We start from the raw sequence: 25,105 nt of genomic DNA on the forward strand, positions 1-25,105 counted from the left end.
AGAGAGAGAGAGAGAGAGAGAGAGAGAGAGAGAGAGAGAGAGATGGATAAAAGGACAGATTTCAAAACTGTGCTTACGAAAGTGAGAGCTGGAAATGATGGGTTCTACTTGTTTTCGAAGAGTACATGTAATTGAACAGAGGAACAGATTGAAGGCAGAGAATAAGGGAAGCCAATCAACTGACTAGTTTGACTGAGATGGCATGATCAACCTCAGTTTAACAGTGGAAGCATCCACAAAGAAGCTATAAACAGTATCTTTGTAGGAAAGCTTATGGGATAGAGTTTACTGAAGTTTATATCTCCAGAGCTGTGAGTTAACCTGAGCATATGGGTTTTCCTCACTCATGTGCCTCCCTGACAGCCTTGTGAATGTATATGTCTACTATATCCACAAATAATAAAGGTATTTGTGGTGTGACCCAGGTTTATGTGATTTGTGTATTTTTATATATTTATTATTATTTATAATGTTATATTATAATGAGGCCATGTAATATTATTATTATTTACCTTATTGCTAAGTAGGTGATTATGCTTATGATCCAAGTGTCAATATCGGGACACATGTAGTTAGAAACACATTGGTGGTAGCTCAAATACTAGTGTGTTAAGTACTTCATTTCCTGTTAAAAGAGTTTACCCCAGTCCTTTGACAGAATGTAAATGCAACTGCTTGGTTATAGTTCTTCTCTGGGAACCTAGAACTACCAGTGAATTACCCAGTCCAGAGAATAAGTTTAGGCATGCACATACCCAAGTGAGAAGTGGGAGGAACTACTAGTAGGGGTGGTCATCCACCTATGTACCCATCATATATGTAAAAGGAAAATTTGTAGGGCTTTTTAAAATAGTGAAGATTCATATTACATAATTCATTTAACCTTTTTTTTGTCTTTAGTTTCCTCTCCTTTAAGTTGAGGGTATTGGTCTCAGTCAGAAGTGTCAAACACTCCTGATTACGGGCTAAAGCAGACTAAAATGTAATTGGGAAATATTTAATCCAATAAATTAAAAATACAATAAAATGTAGATAACTGTGCATTTTAAAATGAAATCAATATGTAGCTCCACAACAATCCTTATAAAGGAATCAGTGAACCCTGGGTCAATTTGGGTTTGACATTACTTGTCTAGATAGCACCCAATCGAGAAGTTGTCCAGTTCTAAACCTATGAGACCATGTGATTTTATGTAATAAAGAGGTTTGGGTTAAATAATAAATGTTCTACTTGAGGGAAAAAAGATGATTTTAACATCATTTATAATGATTACTTCATTTTTTTAGGTTCATTATAAGAGAAATTGCTTAACTAAGCTTTATATTTAATACAATGACCAGTGTCCTATAGGCTTTTATACCCTAGAAAATCAGAAAGAACTATAGGCATTATGATCCTATGAAAAGAACACAGGGCTAAGTGTAAAGATATCTGAGTTTTAGTCCTATCTTTCACATTAACAACTATGTGACCTTATTTTGTTTTGTTTTGTTTTTTAAACTGGTTTTCTCGTCTGTTGAATGAATATAATGGAGCCTGCCCTACTTCATATTATCTCATGTGGAGCTAAAATATGATAATACATGGGAAAGAACTCTGAAAAATTAACTCAATTGAATGCTTCATTTAAGAACCCAGAAAATTTAATGAAAAATGCCCCTAAACTTCCCAAAGTTCATTTATTTCTAAAAGCAACTGCTCTAAATGTATCTAGAGTTAAGCGCATCCCAACAACTATAGATAACAGTAAGCACCATTTAAATGGGATCACAGTTTATATTTAGAATAAGTCTCAAGCTAGAAGGACTATCTGGTTTAATTTATTCAGTTTACAGATGAGGAAATCAAAGACTGGTGAAGCTATGACTCGGCAAAGGTATTAAGTGTCATCCACAGAATTTGAAACTGCATCCTCTGCCTTTGAGAGTCAGTGCTCTTTCTACTCTACAAACATGCTCAGTAACTAAATGATTTTGGTTTTTCCTTATAACAAATTTGCTGTTCATCTTATATGACCTAGTTTTTGTGTCAAAATGGGTCTGTTTTTAAGGCAAAATCACAAAGAAGAACTGAGTATTGCTGTCTCATATAGGGGCAGATAGGTGGTGCAGTGGATAAAGTGCCAGGACTGGAGGCAAGAAGACCTGTGTTCAAATTCAGCCTCAGACACTTACTACTTAAGTGAGCCTGGGCAAATCACTTAACCCTATTTGCCTCACTCTCCTCATTTGTAAAGTGAGCAGGGGAGGGTAAATGGCAAACCATTTTAATGTTTTTGCCAAGAAAACTCCAAAAGAGGTTATAAAGAGTCAGACATGACTCAAAAAAACAACTAAACCACAAAATTTCATGCAGAGTCAATCGTCCATCTCAGTTCTCCTTGCCTAGAAACCTGGGATCTGAATTTTGTTTGAGGGTTAAAAAGCTTTTTCTGAATAGTGCTATTGTTATTTATAAAAAAACAACAACAGAAAGTAAGATTTCATGCAGGTATTCTTAAAACTTCATTTCAAAGTTGATTTCAAACTCTGATGCAAATCCATTGTTGTCCTGTGTAGTAGGCCACACTAATCTATGTCCCACTACATTGGGTCATTAGTTCCAAACTTTCATTATATCCAAACTGAATATCCATGATTCTTGGTTCTTGAATCCTCTTGTAAATATTTCTTCTCTAAGACCCATTCCAGTCTGGTTTGCTCTTCCCCTAACCAATGTTACAGATCCTCTTTCAGATCTCAGTTGTATTCTCAACCATTTCCATACACCCTGACTTTTTTAACCAGGTCCTTTTGACTCATTTTGAGTGAAACCAAAACCTTCTCTGAAGATACTACATCTATGGTAACCCACTCTTCCAAGCCCACTAATTCCACCTCTATGGTAAAAAGGAACAGAAAGTAATGGTAGCATAGCATTATCTTTCTGTCATTTCCAGACTATTCTTTCACTGCTATAATTTTAATCTTTTCTCTTTTGAATTTTATCTGCTCATGCAATCCTATGTCTCTTGGATATTATCTAGATTTTAGGTCATTATCTTCCTGTTGTCTGACTTTATTGTCTAGCTCACAGCTTTCTTGTTATTATCTTCTGACATCATAGACCAGGACTTTAATATTCATAAGACAACAATCTAGAGTTCTTTTTCTATAACACTTTGGTTATACACTGATGAGGTGACTCCTAATCTTTTGAAACTGTACCACTCCACCCAACCTAGCCAAGATCCTAAAGTAAGAAATCACATTATCAGATCACAACTTTCTGTTTTTAATCTCTCCTGTTCCGTCACTAATACTAAGCCTATCTCTACAGCATCCCCCAAATAATAATCCCCTAGCTTTAAGTATCTTTATTTTACCTCTGCAATTTTTAATCTACCATACTTGTGGACACTATTTCAGTGGCCACTAGTCCAGAATTCATGCTCCTGCGGTCTGTGGTCTTCAGACATTTCCTGCCTGCTAATCTGTAAGCTTGGTTAACTTCTCACCTATTTCTTAACTTCTAAAACTCTTTCTCCCAGGATGGTGAACAACAAATAAGAACATTACAAAATTAAATTAGTTAATCTACTACAAATTTATGGAGCTTAACTTCAGCTAGGCTCTCATTGTTGTTTTACAACCATTCTGATCTACCCTTAATGACTTCTTATTCTTCCGAGAAACTGGATTTTGATCTAATTTTTACTTATTAGCATTTGTTTGGACAAGTCACTTCAGCAGTCTGGGCCTCAGCTTCTTCATGTCATCCTCTACATATTGGTCTGGGTGGCTAACCTCTTCTTCTAAGATAGGGAGAACCTAACTCTACCACTATCACCCGTTGTCCTTCCCCTTGTATCCTGGAAGAAAAGGAAGGAAGAGCCCCAATATATTCTTTCCTAAGTAGAAACCACTGAAGTACTCCTCTTCTCAGTATACATGTGTGCACATACACACACGTACACACACACACACACAGAGGAGATAGTCACCAAGTACTATTCCCTTGGTTCTTGCCTTGCAACATCAACCCTTAACTGTGAATTATTTTACTCTTCATTCATGACTACCCTTATGGCTAATAACTTCCCACCACTTGCTTCTCTCCCTATTTCTACATTATTCACTAGTCACTCATGAACAAACTATATTCAGTCCCTATCTCCTGTTCTCTCACCGCCCTCTCCTTCACTCTCAGTTCTCTCCCACCTATGTCCCTTCCAACCCAACCCAGCCTACCCCTTCCATTATGCTCTCTAAATATTGATACTACAATGCTCAAACTCTCCTTCATCCTGGACCTTTCTTTCATAGTCCTTTCATCTACTAGCCCTCACTTAGACCTTGCTCCTCCCTAATGACACTGCATTTCTGGCCATCATTTCTCACAGTGCACCTTCTCTCAAACACCTTGACATACTGGTCCTGTGTCAGAATACTCCTTGCTTCCTATTGCCACTTCTAGATTCTTTCTTTACCCACAATGCTTAGAATTATCTCCTTTGTTTTCGATCAATTTTCTCAATTGAGATCATGGTTCTTGTTGTGTGGGCCCTCCTCAGTTCACTCTTTCTTCTTTCTCAAGAATTTAGCACCTGTCTCATTGTCATCATCTCCTCCACAAGTCCTACCCTTATACCAAAGGATGTCAATACCCACTCTGTTAGTCTCTCAATGATTATAACTAGTTCTTAAAATATCATGTGCTACTGCTCCAACCCACTTCAACCAAACAGAGGATGTCAACACCCTGGATTTAACAATTACTCACAAGTGTCCCATTTCTTTAATTAAAAACTCTAGCATTCCTCTATCCAATCATACTCTTCAATTATTCTATCTTTTCTTATATTTTACCCTTTTAAATCCATTCTTTAGTCTCATCAATGCTTCCAATCTTTTCATTCCTCAATACTTTCTCAGGCTATTGCTGCAGCTCTGACTTAATTTTCTTCTCTTTTCATATAATAGTCATAATAGTTAGACAATTTAACTCTACACTTCCCTCTGCTCTACAATCCCTCAAATCCTTGATCTATTATTGGTCATGTCTTGCCAAATCTCAACACTGTATTACTCCTACCATCTGCTCTCTGCACTCCTATTCACATGCTGCTGAATGGAGGCAGAGAAAGTGATACAACCTTTATGATTGGGTTATTATAATTCTGACAGTATAAATTCATGTTATCTAATTTCAACTTAGCCTTCATTATAGCAAGGAGATCTTTTTACTCCTCACTAATTACCTATCCCTCTCCCCACAAATCCAATTCCTAACCTTGCCTTCTCTCTCCTTGACCTCCCCCAACAGCCTCTTCTTTTTTCACTCAACAGAGGAACTCACTTCCTGTTTTCTTATGAAAAATGAGACCTTTCAAAGTAAGTTCTCTCTTTTTTCTTTTCCCCTTATTTCCAAAACCCTTGACATTATATGTATCTCTCCTCTTTTCCCTCAGCCTCTAAGAAGGACAACCCTTCAACATATGTGTTTCATGGCATCCTCTCCTGCCTTATCAAGCAGATTGTGACCTCAATCTTTCCCATCATTCTAATCCCCTCATTTATAAAACAAACAAACAACAAAAAACTTTAGCTAGACTATAACATCTTCTCAAGGTATTGTCTATATTTCTCCTGCTTTTCCCAGCCAAACTCCTACAAAAAGACTTCTATATTCACTGACTCCACTTCTCTCATGCCTCAATTTTTTGCAATGTGGCTTCTATCCTTTCCATTCAGCTGAAACAGAAACCAAAGATCCCTTAATTGGCAAATCTAGTAGCCTTTCTTATTCATCATCCTTGGCAATCCCTTTGCTGCATGTGACATCTTTGGACACACCTTTTAAATATTCTCATCTCTCTCAGTTTTTGTGGCACTAATTTTTTCCTATTTTTCTTCCTCCAATGATTTGTTCATTCTTCATCACCTTGGTTAAGGTTATCATCTGTATCATGCTGACTGAATGCTCTCCAAGGTTCTGTCCTATGCTATTCTCTTCTTTCTACTATTCTATTCTACATCTTCTCTTTTTGGTAACTTCAACAATTCTCATATATTCAATGATTTATATGCAGATGAAGCACAGATCAATATATCTAGTCCTCCTCTCTCCCCTGAGCTTCAATTTCAAGTCACCAATTGCCATCAGACATTTCAAACTTGATTTCCTTAAACTCAATATCTCAAATTCAACAGGGGATATTTCAAACTCAACATGTTGAAAAGTGCACTATTTATCTTTTCCCCAACTCTCTACCCTTATGGAATTTCTCAATTTTCATCAAAGACACCATCATTTTTCCAGACTATCCAGGTTGTAACTCAGCACTTCTTTCAATTTTTCACTTTCTATCATTCCAAATACCCAATAAGTTGAGAAATATTGCCATTTCTACACCTACAACATTTCTCATATCTGACCCCCTTCTCTATTACATAACTAACAATCTAATTCAAGTCTTTATCACCTCTTGTTTATATTATTACAATAGTCTCATAATTGGTATCCCTAACTCATTCCATTCCAATCTATCTTACACACTTCTACCATAATGATCTTCCTTATTTGGCCTTCTTTATCTTATACATTTGCCCATTTCATTCCCCTATTCAATAAACTCCAGTGCCTGTTGTTTCTAGGATAAAATACACACTCCTCTGTTAAGCTCTTAAAGCTTTACACGACCTGGCTGCAATCTATATTTCTAGCCTCACTGTACTATTCCCCTCCCTATATGCTGTGATTCCTTCCCACCATGCCCAACAAACAAATACACTGCTTTCTCTCTCACACACAGACATGACTTCTACCACTCATCTCTGTACCTTTGCACAAGCTATCCATCATGACTAGAATGCACTCTTCCTCTCTACCTCATAGAATTCATTTCTCCTTTGAAGTTATGACTCAAACACAACCTTCTACATAAAGTTTTTCCTGATTCTCTTAACAGTGATTAACTTCCTCCTTCTGAAATTCACTGTATTTAATGATTTTGCATATATTCCACATATATTTAATTCATACATGTTTATTTGTATACTTGCTATCTTTCTTATTAAAATGTAAGCACTTTGTGAATAGAGGTTATTTTATTCTTTCTCTCTGCCTACCCAGTTCCTAGCAAAGTGCTTGGACAATAAATTCTTGTCAATAGATGGACTGATTAATTTGTAAAATGACAGCATTGGATGAGACCTAGATCCCTTGCAGCTCTAAATTCTATTAACTGGTCCCCAAATTCCCTTCTTTTCAAAAGGTACAACCAATATTGCCACCACCCCAGAACACTTATAACTACTATAATGGTATACTGGGGGGGGTGGATTAAACCAAATTCATATCTCTTTGCCCTATAGAAAATTACATTTGACTCTTTTTACAGGCTATGCCAACCTCCAACCTTTGTTCAAGAAACACCACTTTCTTGATTTTCCTTCTCCTCTTCCTCTTTCTTTCACTACTCATTTCTGGCCTCTTGGATCTGTTTCCATCCCATTTATGGTGACTGTGCTTTTGTGTCTTGTCATTAATTTTTCCTTTACAGTAGGGTAGTGAGGTAGCCCAGTAGATATGTACCAGGCCTAGAGTCAGGAAGATTCATCTTCCTGGTTTCAAATGTTGGCCTCACTTCCTAGCTGTGTGACTTTGGGTTAGTCATTAACCCTGTTTTCCTCCATTTCTTCATCTATAAGGAGAAGGAAATGGCAAACCACTTCAGTATCTTTGCCAAAAAAACCCCAAATGGGCTCATGAAGACATGATTAAATAACCGAATGCCACAAATCCCTTTAAACTATCTCCCTTTGTCTTTTCCCTCTTGCTTATTTTCCTTGGCAAGCTCACTCACTATCGTGACTTCACCTAGAACTGCTTTAAAGATGACTCCCCAATCAATGGTTGCTTCATGAATTTTGATGCATAATAAAATTGGTAAAACTCACTACCAAGTCCAATGAAACTTTGGGGTTTACTTCCAATATGGAAAGTTAGCTATTTATACTTGACATAAACTATCTTATAAAAATATTGAATTGTTCAGAAAAAAACCAATTTACTATCTGGCCAAATAAACATTTTAGCAAAAAAAAAAAACAAACAAATCTGAAAAAAATCTATATGCATAATATATATTTTTTCTGAAAACCTATGCCTAGTTTTCTGATCTATTGCATAAAAATGACATAGTAAAGCTAAAGTTGAAGTTGATGAGTAATCTAAAGATGAATATAAGTACCCAAAAGGAATCTTTAAAATCAAGGGTTTGGGTTCTGAATTTTTATCTGCTATGTCATAACTCTCAATTAAAGAATTGGCTATCAGTCAGATATTCTATATTGCTCTGACAATGGCTATAACAGGCCAGAGATATTATCTTCAGATAACTTATAGGCCCAGCCATGGTATCAGCATAATGAAGGCTACCTGAGTGTCACTGTAAATGAAACCACTGGATTGAAATGAAAAAGAGAAGCAGCAGGCAGAAGCATTTACAAATTACATCACACCATTTCTGCAGTGACATCTAGAGAGAAATATATGTATTGGCACTCCTACATATATCTCTGCATATATGGGATGGATAAGTGTTGACAGGTATCAAAGCAGACATGAGTAAACAGACATGTAAAAGCTTCACTTTGAACAAATCAACTGATTTTTAAATCTCCAGTACAGATGACAAGAAAAGAAAAAAAGTCTTTATTTTATACCTTTCTCGTTCTGGTGAATGCAAACTAGTATCTGGTCTCAAGCAGTTGGTACTAGCACTCCTAGCCCTGTCAAGGGAGGGCTGTAGTTCACTAGTGCCAGTGCATTGCATCCAATGGTAGAAGAGAAAGAAAAAAGAAAACAAAGAAAAGAATACCATGTTAGATATGAAATCATAAAATAATGTTCTCTTCATATAAGATGTAGAATCATCACGATTCAATTAATAAAGATGTAAAAGAGCTGACTGGATGACAGTGCAAAAGTTTGTTTAGAAAGCAAAACTAAACAAAGATTATGCTTGACTGTTTGGCATAATTGTTTTAAAAAAAAGTTTCTCAGACTGAAAATGGGAATAAACGATACCTCCTCATGGAAAATTCACAACAGGAAGCATTAAGACAAAATGTCTATGACTTCATTACTAATAAACAATGCCACACCAAAACAAAATGAAGGACATCAGAGGAGAAATAATTTTACAACTGAACTGGAATTATTTTGGTCTACCAAATCACATTGGACTAGACATGGAAGAAGATACTTCCACTTCCTCTTTTCCAATATTTCATCAGGAAATCTCAATTCTTGTGCATTAAAGCAATCATCAAGAAGAGAAATATCCTGTCTAGCCATTGATTGGGTCTTAGCACATGCAGACAGAGCTGAGGTTCATAAATTAAGATTATTTAAAAGGGGAAAAAATAAAATTCAGTCCTATATCCAGGAACAAAATCATGACACAAACACATCAACTAAATGACAGAAAAGAAAAAAAAGGCAACTAGGATTTGGATATTTAGGGTAGATTTTAGTTACACAATGATTCTAGTCAGTGCCAACTGCATATCTTTTTAATGTAATTCTGGTTTAACCTGTTATATGTTTATTTTATGGATACAATTTTAATAGAGACTTTTAATGTATTATATTATAGTCTTATTAGAATCTAAACTTCCTTGTTTAGAGGGCTTGTGTGAAAGAGTGGGACCGCTGTTATGTCTCTTACCTGTGAATATTCCAATGAGTGCCATTCTCTATTAAAGGCATCTTGGATGGTAAAGTTTTATAGTATCTAACAGAATGTCTGGAATGGGGTAACACATAAACATGTAGGAAACAGAAAAATACATGTGAAGCAATTTTTACTAGAGTTCTAAGAAATCATATTCATATTTTAACAGAATTTTTAAGTTGTTCACACAAATTTTTTACAATGCTCTTTTCTTTCCCTTCCCAACCCCATCCCTCAGGTTCCCCAAAAGTTAACCTGAAGGAATTTAAATGTTAAAATTCAGTAATCATTGAGCTAAGATTAGTTAGTTTACTTAAAATTAGTTTACTGTAAAGGCTTAATTGCATAATTTACTTCTTTGAATTATCAAAGATAGATTTATCAATCAGGCTAATATAAAAATTATTTTTATTTTAAATTAATATTTAATGTCCCTTTAACATTGTTTTAATAGTATTAATACACTCATGAGAGTAAATTGCTTATTGATGAAGGGGGTAATTAAAATATTCATTTTTATGTGTTTAATTATCTCTTCTTGCCAACGTGGAGTCAGTATAACTTAAAAGTACTATCCAAAAGTGAAGAGATTATATTATTACTGGGATAGTAAGTCAGGATGATGAGAGAAATGGGCAAGGGGATGAGATTAAAGAGGAAAGGGAAATTTATATCTTAAATCCAAGGTAAATAAAATACAGGCACATGGCCCTTTACAAATGTGTATGTATGTATATGTATACATACATTAATATAGATAGATATGTTTATAAAGATATAATTAAAGTATGTATTTCCTACATACATGTTGTACATCATGGATATATACTTTTATGAACAGTGTGTGTGGGCAGAGAAATGTGTGAATACATGCACACGAATACATAAACTGATAGTCTTGCTTCTTCACAGTTCCAGCAATGTAAATATGAGAGAGAGATTGGGGTTCTTGAAGGTTTGGGACTAACATGAGAGTGTATATGTTGCTGGGTTACTTTAGTATCATTGAAAAATGATTAGGATGGTGAATAAAGGGAAAATTGGATATTGGCTGTGCTTTCCCTCCACTACCTTTTTCTTGTGTTTAATTTTTGGCCACATGGGCTTCATGAATGTATCTTCTACAGCAGCCATAATGAGGAGGAGATGATAGTATTATTCGCCATAGGTACAAATTTAACCATTTTAAAGTGTACAGTATGTTGGCATTATGTGATGTGTGTGTTTGTGTGTGTGCTAAAAGCAATTAATATAAAATTAAGTTACTCCTGGAGTCTAATAGCAAAGACTTTTAAACAATTTTCAAGGCAATGGTTTTTTTGAAGATGTTAAAAGACGTATAATATATAATATAGTATAATATAACTCAAAACACCTTGTACTTTAAATTTACTTGATTTTATCTTCAAATTTAGAAATAGAGAAAAAAGGGACTCTATTGCATTTAGTCTAACAATATCAAATTATTAGTAGCCATATCACTGTTCATGTTAGAAACTTTTCTGTTTTTTAAATGTCTTCACTATTAAAGTATTAAATTTCATTAATTAAAATATCATTTGTTAAAAAAGAGGACCCAAATGAGAACATAGAATTATTAGACTAAAACAGATTTTTTTCCACGATGCATTAAATCTTGAGGTCCTTTTAAAAATATCTATCTATTGATCAAATAAATTTAGCTAGTATTTCTTTACTTAGGAAGGGGTTAAAGTAAAAAGTTTAAAATTTGAAATGAAGTATCTGTGTGACAGTCAAGCCACTACTAGATTTTTGTAATAGCTTCTTGTAAATAAGACCTATAATGTCTAGTTCTAGACATTCAATTTTTGCATCTCTACATTCTGTCAACTAACTTTTGGGGACCTCTATTTAATGAATATCTGTGGTGGGGGTTAGCATCATTTGTATTAGGCTATCACACCAAGGATTAAGTGCTAGATCCTAAACTTTAATTTAGGGGCAAACATTATCTCCCTTCTCTGAATCTCAATTTCCTCATCTTTCAATAAGCTCACAAGTGAAGGTTTAATTTTGGAAGGATGGACTTTCAAAGCTGGTAGAGATGATCTCACTTGAAGCTTCATTTTACAGACGAAGAAACTGAAACTCAAAGAGCTTAAATGGCTTGTCTATCAACTGAAGAGAACAAGAGAAAAATAATAAAAAGGACAGGTTCATTGAAAACAAACAAAACAAAAATAGGAACATATTCTTAAATTAAATTCAAAAGCCAAGCAGCATAAAAGATGATTATAAAGACAGAATCATATTGCCATGCATTGGATACCATTTCTCCAGTGACTAGAAAGGCAATATATCTCACAAGATTATTTAGTATGTTTACTGCAGATGTGATAGCAATTGCATAGCGTCTTAGTAGTCTCTGGCTTTTCATTACATGGGAACCAAAACACTCTGCCTAATAAGTTAATGGGAATATTTTTGAAACATTTTCCCCCAAGATGAAGCAGAGATTGGAAATATTATTTATCTGTCTGCAGTAATACTAATTAAGGCGATAAAGAGGGAGGTAAGATATAAAGAATCTAATCACAAAGAGCCATGGTTACCAAATCCCTGTATTTACCTGGTCGTATGTAGGCACTCTGCACTTCGTCCTCGTTTTGCTCTGGGCAGCATAAGAAGCTCACTGCACAGACAGGATGGAGGATGAGTGAAACAGACACAGATAATGTGGCATTAAATGACATGGGGGTATGCCAATGATATGTCAATGGAAACATAAAAAAAGGAGGGGAAGAAACCAGATAGTCTGCACTGGTATATTTGCTTGTGAATGTTAAATTAAAAAAAATTAATGACAATATTTAAAAATTTAAACCATAAACTACAACTTCAACATTCTAAGTCCTATCAGTTTTTCACTTAGTTTTACATATTTTAAAATATTGTTACCAAAATGGAAAAACCATGAACATTTACCAGGATTCTACATTTAACTTTATTAATTTAGATGAATTATTACTTTGTACAGCACTTATAAATTTGGTCTTTGCAATAAAAAAGACAAACTGGAACCACAGATTTCTAAAATTCACAACATGCCAGTTTCCTTTTTTCAAACAATATCACTGCAAACTCAAAGCATTAATACATTTTTGAACAATCAACAAAAGCTTATTCCAGTGAATAAAAATATTTTATATTATGAAATAAAAATTTACTCCTTTGAATGTGCTGATAAATATGCCATTTGCCATCTATATTGACTCAAAGTTAATGTAGACCAAGTGACTTAAATAATTGTGAAAAACAATTTTTTGGCTCTTGTCATCAAAATACACAACGCATGTTTGTATATTGTTGTACAATATACACATCAAAATCTTAAGAGTGTCTGTTAGCAATTAACCCATGTCTAGGTGTATCATGTCATGATTTTTGAATAATTGCATATATTGGTCATGTTGTCTATTTTTTAATTGCAGTATTTTACCTGTAAATGGAATTACAATAATATTCAATCTTCACTTAAAGATAATTCTGAAAAAAAAAGGTCTGTGGGATCAAATTCAGCAAATATATGAACTGTGGAATTTTTTTTCTAATTAAACTTTGAGCAGGAAAAAGTATATTCAAGTAAATTCAGAAATGCAACTGGAAAAAAATGGGAAGAAACACCAATACTTTGTGGTGGCCAAATTCTCATCTATAGAAGAAAGAGATTTTCTCAAAGTAACAATGATTACTTGATTTGCAAAGCTTTTTTTTTTTTAGATTGGTCAGCTAACAAGATCTCATAAAAAAAAATAAACAATTACAACAAACTGCCTCTAATGGAAGTTTCTACAACACACAGGGAAGTTATTCTGAGGATCATTCAGAGTTGTAAGGCAATCCAGACCACACTGAGGAAAATTTTTATACTTCTTTCTTCACCCGCGTGATAATTTAGCCACAAATACCTATAAGTGAGTTAATTATGTCTGGGTAGACCTAATCTATGAGAGCACATCATTTCTCACACCCTTTTTGGATTTAGGATTTTTGCTTTTTCTTGTTTGTTTTTCTACTCTAAATTTAGGGAAATACTACTGACAACAAAGAGCAAGGATTAACCAAGGTTAAATTCAATTTTCTTCTTATACTAGTAATCTCTGACCTGAAATAATGCAGGGGAAGGGAAGGACAGAAATGAAGGATTATAAAAACTTACAATTAATCCACTTAAGGTTCGTGGGCCCCAATTGTGTTGGCTAGAAAAATCGTAACTATGAAGGACCATAGCCCTAAACCATCTGGCACATATGTATTCTTTATGCTTTTATACTCTAAACATTTATAGATACATTTAATTCCCTTCTACCCAATAAAGGCTTAGTACCACCTCACTGGTGTATTTTACCATGGATGTGTCAACTGAGTAGATTGGTAACATGGCCAAGAAGCAGTTTTAGATTTTGCCTGGCTATCACAGGGAAATTGTGAGAATCAGAAGTGCCCCTGACTCAGACAGGATGAACAGAACTCATAAGCCCCATTCCACAGTTTCTCAAAGCAAAATGGCTCATCATTTTGGTTACTTCATAACATAGCCGATTTCAGAGACATGGACTTGTTTCTCTCAAGAATTTGGCAAAAAGGTAAGAAATCGTATGGGGAACAACGAAGAACTTTACTTCTCACAGGTTTTCCTTTCACACTACTACAAAGGTACAGAACCTCATTCTTCTTCCCAAAATAACCCCACCCTTCCCTATTGTAAGAAGTATATTTAACTATCTTAATAACACAATTAAAATTGGTTTCTGAACAATATTGCTAATTCACAGCAGCGATGTCCTTGTGTAAGTGTTAACAACTCTATAGAACTGACCCTAAATTACCCTTTTAGGCACAAGAGACCCTAATTTCTTGCTTCCAAAGTGCTTTTATGGAAGAAAAAGCTCATTCCAAGATTGTCACGATTCAAAATCTCAACATAAAGTAATTATGCAACCTTACTTTCTGACATTTGGGATAGCAATATTTTGGTTTTTAATAATCACTTTTATTCCAAACAGCATGTGATACAAAAGAACAAAATATGGGATATTGCAGACTTGTTACTTCTGAATAACTTTGACTATTATTCATGCAAAATGAAAACCTATATATTTAGGATTTCTAAAGCAGCAGGAATTAGAATTTTGTTTTCTAGTTGCCAACATTATGTTTAGAAGAATATTTCTTATAACTGCTAGAAATTTACATTCTAGGCTATTGAATAGTTGAAAATATTAAGTGGAATATACTCCAATAAAATATTATTGTTTCTGTGAATTGTAAGTTAGGCAACATTTTCACTCCAGATGTTTAAAGAATATAAAGACATTTTAGTGTATATGAATACACCAGACCATAAAAGATAAAGTACCTTTCTTGTTCTGATAAATACTGACTATCCATGTCTCTGGATCTGAAATCAACTGGACTTCGGGAGGCATCATGGTGTCTGGTTGGAGAACGTGACCTTCTCACTTGATGAATTTCATCTAAACTCCTAAGAAAGGTATAAAAGATTCATATTTATTATAATTTGATTTTTTTCTTCCATTGCTTCATTTCTTTATATTGGAATGTTTAGACTTCCCAAATAGAGAGCAGACTAAGTGTATAAGGAAGAAAACTCAGGCATGTGAGGTGATACGCTTGTCATTGCAGTGAGGCAACGATATCAGCTTGCCATTTACTTTGTGCCTACTATATGCACAGACTATTTGCTACTTATTTCCTGTGTGGCCTTGGGCAAGCCATTTAGCTTTCTGGGCCCTACTTTCTTCATTTGTGAAATTTGAAAAAAAAAGATTAGGATAGGTTATCTCTGAGTTCCCTTTCAGTACTATATCTGTGACTCTTTGGTCCCAAGTATAACATAGGATAGAGAATGAAAGGGTCAGAAGATCGATGGGTGATATGTTTCATTTTGTTTCCCAAAAGAGAATGCAAGCTCCTTAGAAATAGTGAGTATTTTCTTTATGTTGAAGATGATTGATTCATTCTTCAAACCTGCTGGGACGTGTTTTCATTGAAATATAAACAACAGTAAAAAAAAAAATGATACAATGTTTGAAGATCCCATCTGAATGCCAGTTTGCAACTTTACTTATCTATAGAGAGGCAAAATAATGGTTTTTCAGAATTAGAAGAAAGCAAGCAGTAGAAGCAGTATTCTACTATACATACATCTTTGTATATATCTATATATATATATGGGTCTGTGTGTATAATACTTTACTATTATGTGCCTCTTAACTGCTTCAAAGTGTTAAACTTTACTTTTTTGGAGGGGGTAAGGTAGGGCAATTGGGGTTAAGTGACTTGCCCAAGGTCACAAGGCTAGTTTTTTTTGTGTGTGTGTGTTAAGTGTCTGAGGCCAAATCTGAACTCAGATCCTCCTGACTCCAGGGCTGATGCTCTATTTATGCGCCACCCAGCCGCCGCCCCTCAAAGTGTTAAACTTTAAATGAAATCTTCCACGTTTTAATAATTCCAAATTTGCCTTATACCAAGCCTCTTCATTGTTCTTCATCATTGCCATATGGCCACCATTATCTATAAAAGTACTTAGAAGGCAACTTTTGGCTACCATCCCTGATTCAACAAATCATGATTTCTTTTTATTTAACATCTTTTACTAACATCTTCTTATGTGTACAAGCCATTCATTGCACCAGCAATTTTGTTTTTGAGATCCCAGACCGATGACAAATCTTACCTCTGTAATGGCACATTTGGTAACCGGGAACGGGGCCTGCCCTGATCGTCGCCACGGTGAGGAGATACAGATCTAGAGCGGTGATGAGCTGTTCTTTGCTGTTCTGGCACAGTTAAAGTTGTAGATTTGCTTTCTCTAGTACTTGATCTATAACCTACTGGCAAAAATGCAATGGAAATTAGTCGATGACATTCTATGGGAGCAAATAAGAACTTGGAAGGCAATTTCTTGAAGAAGTTTTTGCAAGATCTAAAACAGCCACTACCCTACTAAAGAGTCGCAGGAGCCATGCAATCAGAGCTAATTATTACCATAATCTTCAAATGTTGATAAGTATACGTACACATAGTGTAACATATACATGCATTAGAACAGATTAAGGCTAAGTTAAGGGGTACAATGGAGGAACAAAACATAAATATGACAGTTAAAACTTCAAACATGATATACAGGCTGGGGATAGTTGTGTTGCTCACACTTCATTGAATCTACAGAATTTTTTTTTAATTGTTAGAAGCCATGGAAGAGTAGCCATTAAACTAATTAATCCTTAGTAGGCTTTCCCCTTTAATTTAATTTAATTTTAATTATCCAAAGAGAACATTCCTATGCAAAATGCTAAATTGATCTCAGACCTTTGAAAATAGACTTCCTAACAAGCACAATAAAAATTGTCCAAGTCGTGGAAAACGCTGTAGGTAATTATGGACACCTAATTTGATGGTGAACTCTGATCTTTACTTCAAACTTTTTTTGTAAGCCATAGTTCAATTTGTGCATCTCCACTGCAAACAGCACATATGTGTAGATGACTAGGCAATTCTTGAAGGACTTGGGCAGGAAAATTCCTAATCCAATTAACAAACTATAAGGTCTAATGGAAGACAATAGAACTATTCCATAATGGTTTGTGTCATAACACAAATAGTAGAAAAAGTAAAAGCAAAGCTACTTTTTCCTGTGTCTAATAGGTAGTTTTAACTTTTTTGACTTATTCAACATAAGAAGACAATATAATGGCTATTTGTGACAGTTTAGAGTAGAATAAAGTATTTCTCACAGGGTTTTATTCAGTTACAAGGAGAATATAAATTTCATGAAATAAATGTACTTCTACATATTTAAATGTATATCTTTGAAATATATCTAGTATGTAGAGCTTTGACATAATTTGGGAAGCTCAGGTCTGTGCTTTTATTTACCTAGTCTTTCAAATTCAGTGTTAGACTCCTACGAAGTATTATTTGCAAAGACGGAACATCATTATTCCACTACAATTATCTCAGTTATTTCTATCATACTTATTATAAAAATCTAACAGCAACATCATCTAAAAATAAGTCCATGAGGATTTGCCACTTTTACTAGATATTCCATTTTGTCCCTCTATGAGACATTATTTATAATATAACACAGTAACTATGGTATGGCATGTGTTGAAATTGTTAATGTTTTTACTCTGAGTAATACAAATCCTGCTATAAAAACCACTGCCAAGACCTATTATTTGGATAGTTGTGTGCATGGGGGAAAAGATAAAGAAAGCTATCACTGTTGGATTCTAAAATTTATTTAGGAAAATGCTATAGCTGCCACTTATTGGGGGGAGGAAAAGCAAAGTTCTCTTTTGACTTTGTATCCTGCCACATTAATTCATTTGTCACCAAAAAAGTGTTTGTTTTAAAAGCCTTGTGTTTTCTTGACTTTATGCAACACAAGACACAATGGAATTATCTCACATATAGAAGGATAGAATGTAAAATGCTTACTGAATGGTTAGGAAACTTGATTGGAAAGTTACTAGTGACACTGGATACAGAGCACCACTTCTGGTAAATCAACGAATACTCAGAGAGTTCTTCTGTGCTTTAAAATGATTTATTATACATAACTACATTTTCTAAATTAATGTTATGCATCACTTGCATGCACCTAGTTCAACATATGACTATCAGAACCCAAAATGCTAAGATGGAAAACTCTGGGACCCTAATGTCTTCTACAGGAAATAGCCAGACTCTGGCTGGTACAGTCTGACTGTGGCTAAAGAACATGCCAAAGCTATGAAATTATAGGATGAGAACGTCAGAGTAAAATTCCAATTGTTAGAGGCAAAGGAGTCCAGATAGGCACTTCCAAGTCAGAAACTCTACTGACAGTAATTCAAGTCTCCCCAGGTCAGGGGCAAAGGTTCTGTGGCACAATTTCATAAAAGAAATATCGATTAAGTGATATAAAACTATATGTACTTGGTATTAAGAGGGCAATCTTCAATTGAGGAATACCCAGCACATTATAGAAATTGCACATTTTCTTATCATTTTTATGAATTAGTAGGGCATAATTTTCAATGTCATAGAGAAGCAAGTCTAAATATGTATGTATGCATGTGTGTGCATATATATGTATATATACACACACACACACACACACACATACATATTTTCCTCTGATGTAATGGCTAAAGTAGCTAAGGCTAGTATAAGGATTTTAAGTGTTGCTATTATGAAGGTTTTTCCTAATATCTTGCCTCATGCCAAAAGGGCGTAAGGTAACACATCTTATGGCTTGTCTAAAGGCTCATAATACAGAAAAATAACAGTGAAGCAGGTTTTTCATATTTTGTATAATTCTTATTCTCTGTGAAATAAATGAGAGATAATTTACTGGACTTTGCTGAAATATGTCATTTGCATGCATTCCTCAGGGAGTAAGGCTTTCCCCAGAAGTAGATCTTCCAGGTTGCAGAAACTTAGTCTTTTAAAAATTGAAATTTTGTATGTGGATGAAAATATTCACATGCTCTCAGTTGTCTTAAAGAGAGTTGACTAAAGAAAATGTAATCTATCCTGATAAAACATTATGACTGATGTACTTTTTATAATATATACTAATGACCTAACAGGATATTAAAGTCAGTATTTCTCTTGGACCTTATGTTAAGTGATATGAGAAGGTTGTTCTTTTGCAACTTTTTGGCTCTCATTTTCTTAATGTTACAGCCCTTAATGTACCCTCTTACACTCATAATTGTAGAGCTAGAAGACACCTCAGAGGTCATGTAGTTTTATCCTATCATTTGATAAATGACTAGAAATTAAGCCCAGGGAAGTAATGTAATTTGAGCAAGGGCACATAGGTAGTAAATATCAGAGAGGAGATTTGAACCCAGGTTTTATAATCCCAGAATTAGTGTTCTTTCCACTATAGCACCATGCATTCTTCAGAACCTAATAAATATTCACCTTTCAGTTATGATTTTTGAATCTTCTGCTTCCAATCTATTGGCCTGACTAGGAAACCCGATAATCAAACTCTTTAAACCAGTATAACTTTAGGAAATAACACAAAATGGTAAGATTGAACAGGCCTTAAAGTGAAGTTCTAAGGAATATTTCTATGCTTCTTCTACAGAGTATTAATTTTATATCAGCTTTCCCTCCCCTTTTAACTTTTTTTTAAAAAATTCTTCTGTGTTTGCAGATATGTTTTTGACAACTGAGGTCACCAGAAATCTAAACTCCAGATAATGGAATACTGGATTTATATTTTATATCCTTAAAATTTTTAAATGAACACTGAAAGACTATCTAGATGTTCAATCAAATAAATTGTCTTCACATTAGGAGAATGAAAAATTTTAATTCATGTATATTGGCTAAGGCTTTTTTTTTCTCTATGACAGTCTGGGAGGAAAAAGTAAACTAATCTATTTTCAGGTGGGGGTTCAGGATGGAAACAGGAGACTTAAGCAGCCAATTGAAAGTGGAGGGGAAGGAATTTGGACGAATATCAGGAGCCACTGATCTTGGGCTGGCTGTCTTCATCTTCTATGCTTCACTTATGAGCAGGAGCCAGGGGAAGCCCAGTGGGACTATTAGTCAGAATCACAGCTGAAGGGCAAAGTGGAATAAGATACAGTGCTGAGAGAAGTGTGAAAGTCACGGGCCTCCAGGGCAGCTAGGTAGCAAACTGGGTAGAGTGCCAGGACTAAAGTTAGAAAGACTCATCTTCCTGAGTTAAAATCTGGACTTAAACACTTACTAGCTATTTGACACTGGGCAAGTCACTTAACTCTATTTGCCTCTATTTCCTCATCTGTAAAATGACCCGGAGAAGGAATGGCAAACCACTCCAGTATCATTGCCGAGAAAACCCCAAATGGGGTCACAGTACAGCACAACTGAAATGACTGAACAATAACAACAATGTGGACTCCAGAGAGGATGTGGGATGGAAGTAGGAAGCCAGTCTAGAGCAGTCCAAGGAAGAAACATCTTCATTAGTAGGAGCAAAATCAGCAATTACAAATAAGATATTTGCTTCAGGCAAACTAAAATTAGTAGAAAAGGAAGGAGAGTAAAAAAGTAGAAGACAGTCCAGGAGTTGGAGCTTCAAGACTTTCAGGAAGAGTTTGGAGAGACACACAATAGACGAGCCAAGATAACTCTGAAGGACTTATGATGAAAAATGCTATCCATCCCCAGAGAAAGAACTGATTGCATCTGAATACAGATTAAAATATACTTTTTTTACTTTATTTTTTCCTTGAGCTTTTTTGTGAGTTTTCTTTTACAGCATGACTATCATCGATATGTTTTGCAAGGCTATACATGTATAACCTATATCGAATTGCTTTGCCTTCTCAATGTGGGGTGGGGGTGGTAAGGAAGATAGAGAGAGAATTTGGAACTCAAAGTCTTAAAAACAATGTAACTGGGGGAAAATTAAATATAAAATAAATGCAAAAAAAAAGTTAAGCGAGATAAGTGGCAGTTCAGGGTAGAAAGTTTGGGAAAGGCTTTGGAGAACATAAGGGAGAATCAGGGCAAGTCAAATATTTCCTTAAATCATTTGATAGAAAGCCTGAGACTAGAGATAAAATAAAATCTCCTTGTAAGCCTCTAGCTTTGGAGTAGGCAGTATGGTTAAGTGGGAAGAACATTAAAGGACCTAGATTCAAATCTTATTCCTATAAATTACTAGTGTGCGGCTTACTTTTCAAAACCTCAGTTTCCTCATCTGTAAAATGAAGGATATGGAAGTGATAAATAAGTATGTGATATTTGGTCAGGTACTAACTTTTCACATACATTATAAGGAGTGTCATTACTGGGGCTTGCCTCTTACCTCTCTGACAATCCCTTTTTATATTCTTTTCTGGCTCATTATCTATGCTATACTCCTTTACTGTGGTTGTTCACTAAGATTCTGTGCTAGGCCTCCTATATTCTTCCTCTGCACTGTCTTTTATTAACCTCATCAGTTCCTATGACGCTGTCATTACTATGCAGATGGATCTTAGATCTATATATCTAGTATTAGTCTCCCTCTAGCTTCAGTAGCAAAATATTAATTGCCTATTGGATGTTTCAAATTAGTCCTAGAGACCTCTTAAATCCAACACGTCAAAAACTGAACTCATTTATCTCTTCCACCCCAACACAACACTGTCAAATTTATCTATTTCGCTCAGTTACCATCATTCTTCCAGATTATCAGGTTTGTAACCTCAGCATTATCCCCAACTCCTGTCTTTCATCCTACATATCTAAACAGTTGTCAAATCTTTCTCTTTCTACCTCTACAACATCTCCCACCTCCAACCCCCTCTTTATACTCATACAACTACCATCTTGGTAAAGGCCCTTATCTCCTCCTGCCCAAATGATTACAATTGCTTCCTAATTGGTATCCCTAACTAAAATCTCTCACCACTGTAGTCCATTCTATACAATGCTACTAAAGTTGTCTTCTTTCAGTCAAGATCTGATCATGTCTCTCTCCTACTCCTTAAATTCTAGTGGTTCCATATATATATATATATGTCTATATAGGTATAGATATACAGATATATGTGCATGTGTGTGTATACACACATATATGTATGTATGTATATATTCTCCTCTGTTTAGCTTTAATTTTAAAGTCCTTCACAACCTGCCCAAAATCTAGATTTCCAACTTCAGTTTATATTAACAAACCCCCCACCCAAGCACATTATGATCCACTTAAACTGGTCATCTCCACATCCCTCAAGCCATTTCATTTCTTATTTCTTATCCTTTGCACTAGCTATCTCACATGCTTAGAATGTACTTTCTTCTCTCTGCTTCACAGTCTCTTGCATTAAGACACAATTCAAGTGGATACAGAGGATTTCTGAGAAGACCCTTTACTTGTTAACTTGTATGAAACAAATGGTGTAAATATGTCGCCCAAAGTAAGAAGTTTAATAAATGTTTATTGGTTGAATTTTATAGTTCAAAAAGATCTTAGCAGTAGACTTCATAGCTGAACTATCATAAATTATTATTTGCTTTTATTATTATTAATTTCATTAATAAATTTTATATTCAATTAAAAAACACATTTCAAGTACCACCTTAACAAAGTCCTTACTAATTCTTCCAACTGCTAGCATCTTTCCTCCTAAACTATTTTTAATGTAACTACTGTATATGCATTATTAATTCTTAGCTTTATGTTTATGTTAAATATATTTTATGTGTATGTCTTTGTTCCATTAGAATATGATATCTTTAGGATTCAGTAAGACTGACCAAATATCAAGTCCAGGCAGGATAAGACAGTTGATTTCTGAACTAAAATCTGAAAAGGAGTCATTTAGAAAAGGAAAGTTTTGAAATTATATGGATACATTTCCTGAAATATGTATGTATAGATAGAAAAAGAACGGAATTTTAAAATTCTGTAACATAAGTTTTTCCCACTAAATTGTTGTTGTCACTGATCTTCCAAATTCACACACACACACACAATTTTCCCATAATGTAAATAGTAAATTCTTGATAAAGACATAAAGGAGTAGAAAAAGAAAGGCAAAAGATCTTTTCCTCACACTGCATGATAACCTATGTGGGATAGTGAGAAGATGTAACAATAGCAGTGAAAACAAAGGAAAGAGGTCCAACTGAAGTGGAAGTAGTAGAAAACCAGTGAAATAAATCTTGGACCTTATAGAAAGAAAAGAGAGAAACAATACTAAGTCTCATAGTCATATGTCCCATGAGTAAAGGAAGATACTTAATGTTAGTAAAATAAAGGACAAAACTTTGTGTAGTCTTCGCAGTCATGCTACTGATGGTGGTGGTGGTGAGGAATAAGGACAAAAGATGAAATAATTAAATTTCAGCTAATGAAGATATTTCAATTCAGACTTTCTTCAAGGTTCACTCAGTTAACAATGTCACATGGCATACTTGTTTGACTTCAGGCCTGTGATTTAATTGAAGTACAGAACTCTGGATAAAGAAAGTACCCCCCCACACACACACACATACCTCATCAATGCAGATTAGCACTGCTTTGATTCATGGAAATTGCCTATGTTATGAAAGATTAAGTGACTCACTAATGTCATATAGTCAGTATGTGTTGGGGGTGGGAATTAAATCTAGGTCTTCCTAACTCTGACCTGGCTTTCTATCCATGATATCATACTTTCAAAACACTGCTTAAATCTATTTTATGTATAATCTATGCAATCAAAAATTCTTGAAAGAACTCTACAAGCTGTATATGGCTTGTATAACATTTTTGTTAATGTTACCAATCACTAAATTTATCTCATTATACAAAATATATAGATATTTTTATATATTTTTTCTTTCTCTTTCTCTTCTCATTTTCTAGTACTCTCTATCTCTGAATTTGTATTGCTTTAATATCTATAGACTTCTAGTTATACTATCATCAAGCAGATGTACAAGTACAAGAGTGGTGCTAATGCCATATTAAGAGTGAGGGGCAAAGGAATAAGAGTTGGGTAGTCCATGTGCTTTATCAGTACCCACTTATCATCAAGAAATCTAGATGAAGGTCCCCTATTTAGGATCTACAGAAAATCATAACAAGAGTCTCACAGGAGGAGAGTGGTCTGCAAATCTTAAGGGAATCCTTAATGAATATGATGACAAATGAAGCAAAGTATCAAAGGTCACAAATTAGCCATGTTTGAAATGTCAGGTCAGGCACAGCTCATACTTGCAGACAATGAAAGGACTAAAGAACTTCCAAACTTCCCCAAATAGACACAAAATACATAAAATTGGGTGGAATACATATAAATACACATAAATACATAAAAACTTCCCCAAACAGACACAAAATACATATAAATGGGTGGAATACATATAAATACACATAAATACATAAAAACTTCCCCAAATAGACACAAAATACATATAAATAAGTGGAAGGGGGTTAGTAGTCCCTAAGTACTCCATTCTTTTATGGGACAGTAGAGAAAGTGCTTCTGTTCAAGTTACAGAGAGTTAGGCTTAAGTCTTCCTCTTAATACATACTTGATGTATGACCCTGGACAAGTGAGGTAGTCTCTTCATGCCCTAGGCTATTCTCTAAGACTATATGTTGCAGAGAAGGTATCAACCTGTGTTTAGAGGAGGTTCTTTACTGGGAGCTGATCTCACCAATTAAAGCTCCTATATCTCTGTGTGTGTATACATACACACACATATATGTATATATATGACACTGAGCCAATCAGGGATACAAAGTGGCAAGATTAATTGCTTTAATGGTTTTCTGTCTACACCTTATCAAACACCTTTTAAAATGGAAAGGGGTAGAAGCATTTACTTCTCATTAATGGTGTTACATAACATATTTGGATTTAGTA

General features: G+C 34.7%; 1 protein-coding gene across 10 annotated transcripts in view; it reads right to left on the reverse strand.

Moving 5' to 3' along the window:
• Positions 1-25,105, reverse strand: part of RIMS1 (regulating synaptic membrane exocytosis 1) — a 412,074-nt gene that overhangs the window by 189,164 nt on the left and 197,805 nt on the right. For 5 of the 10 annotated variants that reach the window (XM_069067038.1, XM_069067034.1, XM_069067037.1 and 2 more), the window contains 5 exons: positions 16,444-16,597; positions 15,103-15,228; positions 12,313-12,375; positions 9,717-9,794; positions 8,710-8,799 (listed from right to left, as the gene is read on the reverse strand). In XM_069067038.1, the coding sequence (XP_068923139.1) occupies positions 8,710-8,799; positions 9,717-9,794; positions 12,313-12,375; positions 15,103-15,228; positions 16,444-16,597 (511 nt within the window). The remainder of the gene's footprint in view (positions 1-8,709; positions 8,800-9,716; positions 9,795-12,312; positions 12,376-15,102; positions 15,229-16,443; positions 16,598-25,105) is intronic. The other 5 variants (XM_069067039.1, XM_069067035.1, XM_069067033.1 and 2 more) reach the window with 2 other exon arrangements.

This window comes from Petaurus breviceps, unplaced genomic scaffold (genome assembly GCF_028583685.1).
Source record: "Petaurus breviceps papuanus isolate PSGF00001 unplaced genomic scaffold, PetGlider_PUasm1.0 90734, whole genome shotgun sequence".
In the NCBI taxonomy this organism is placed as follows: Eukaryota; Metazoa; Chordata; class Mammalia; order Diprotodontia; family Petauridae; genus Petaurus; species Petaurus breviceps.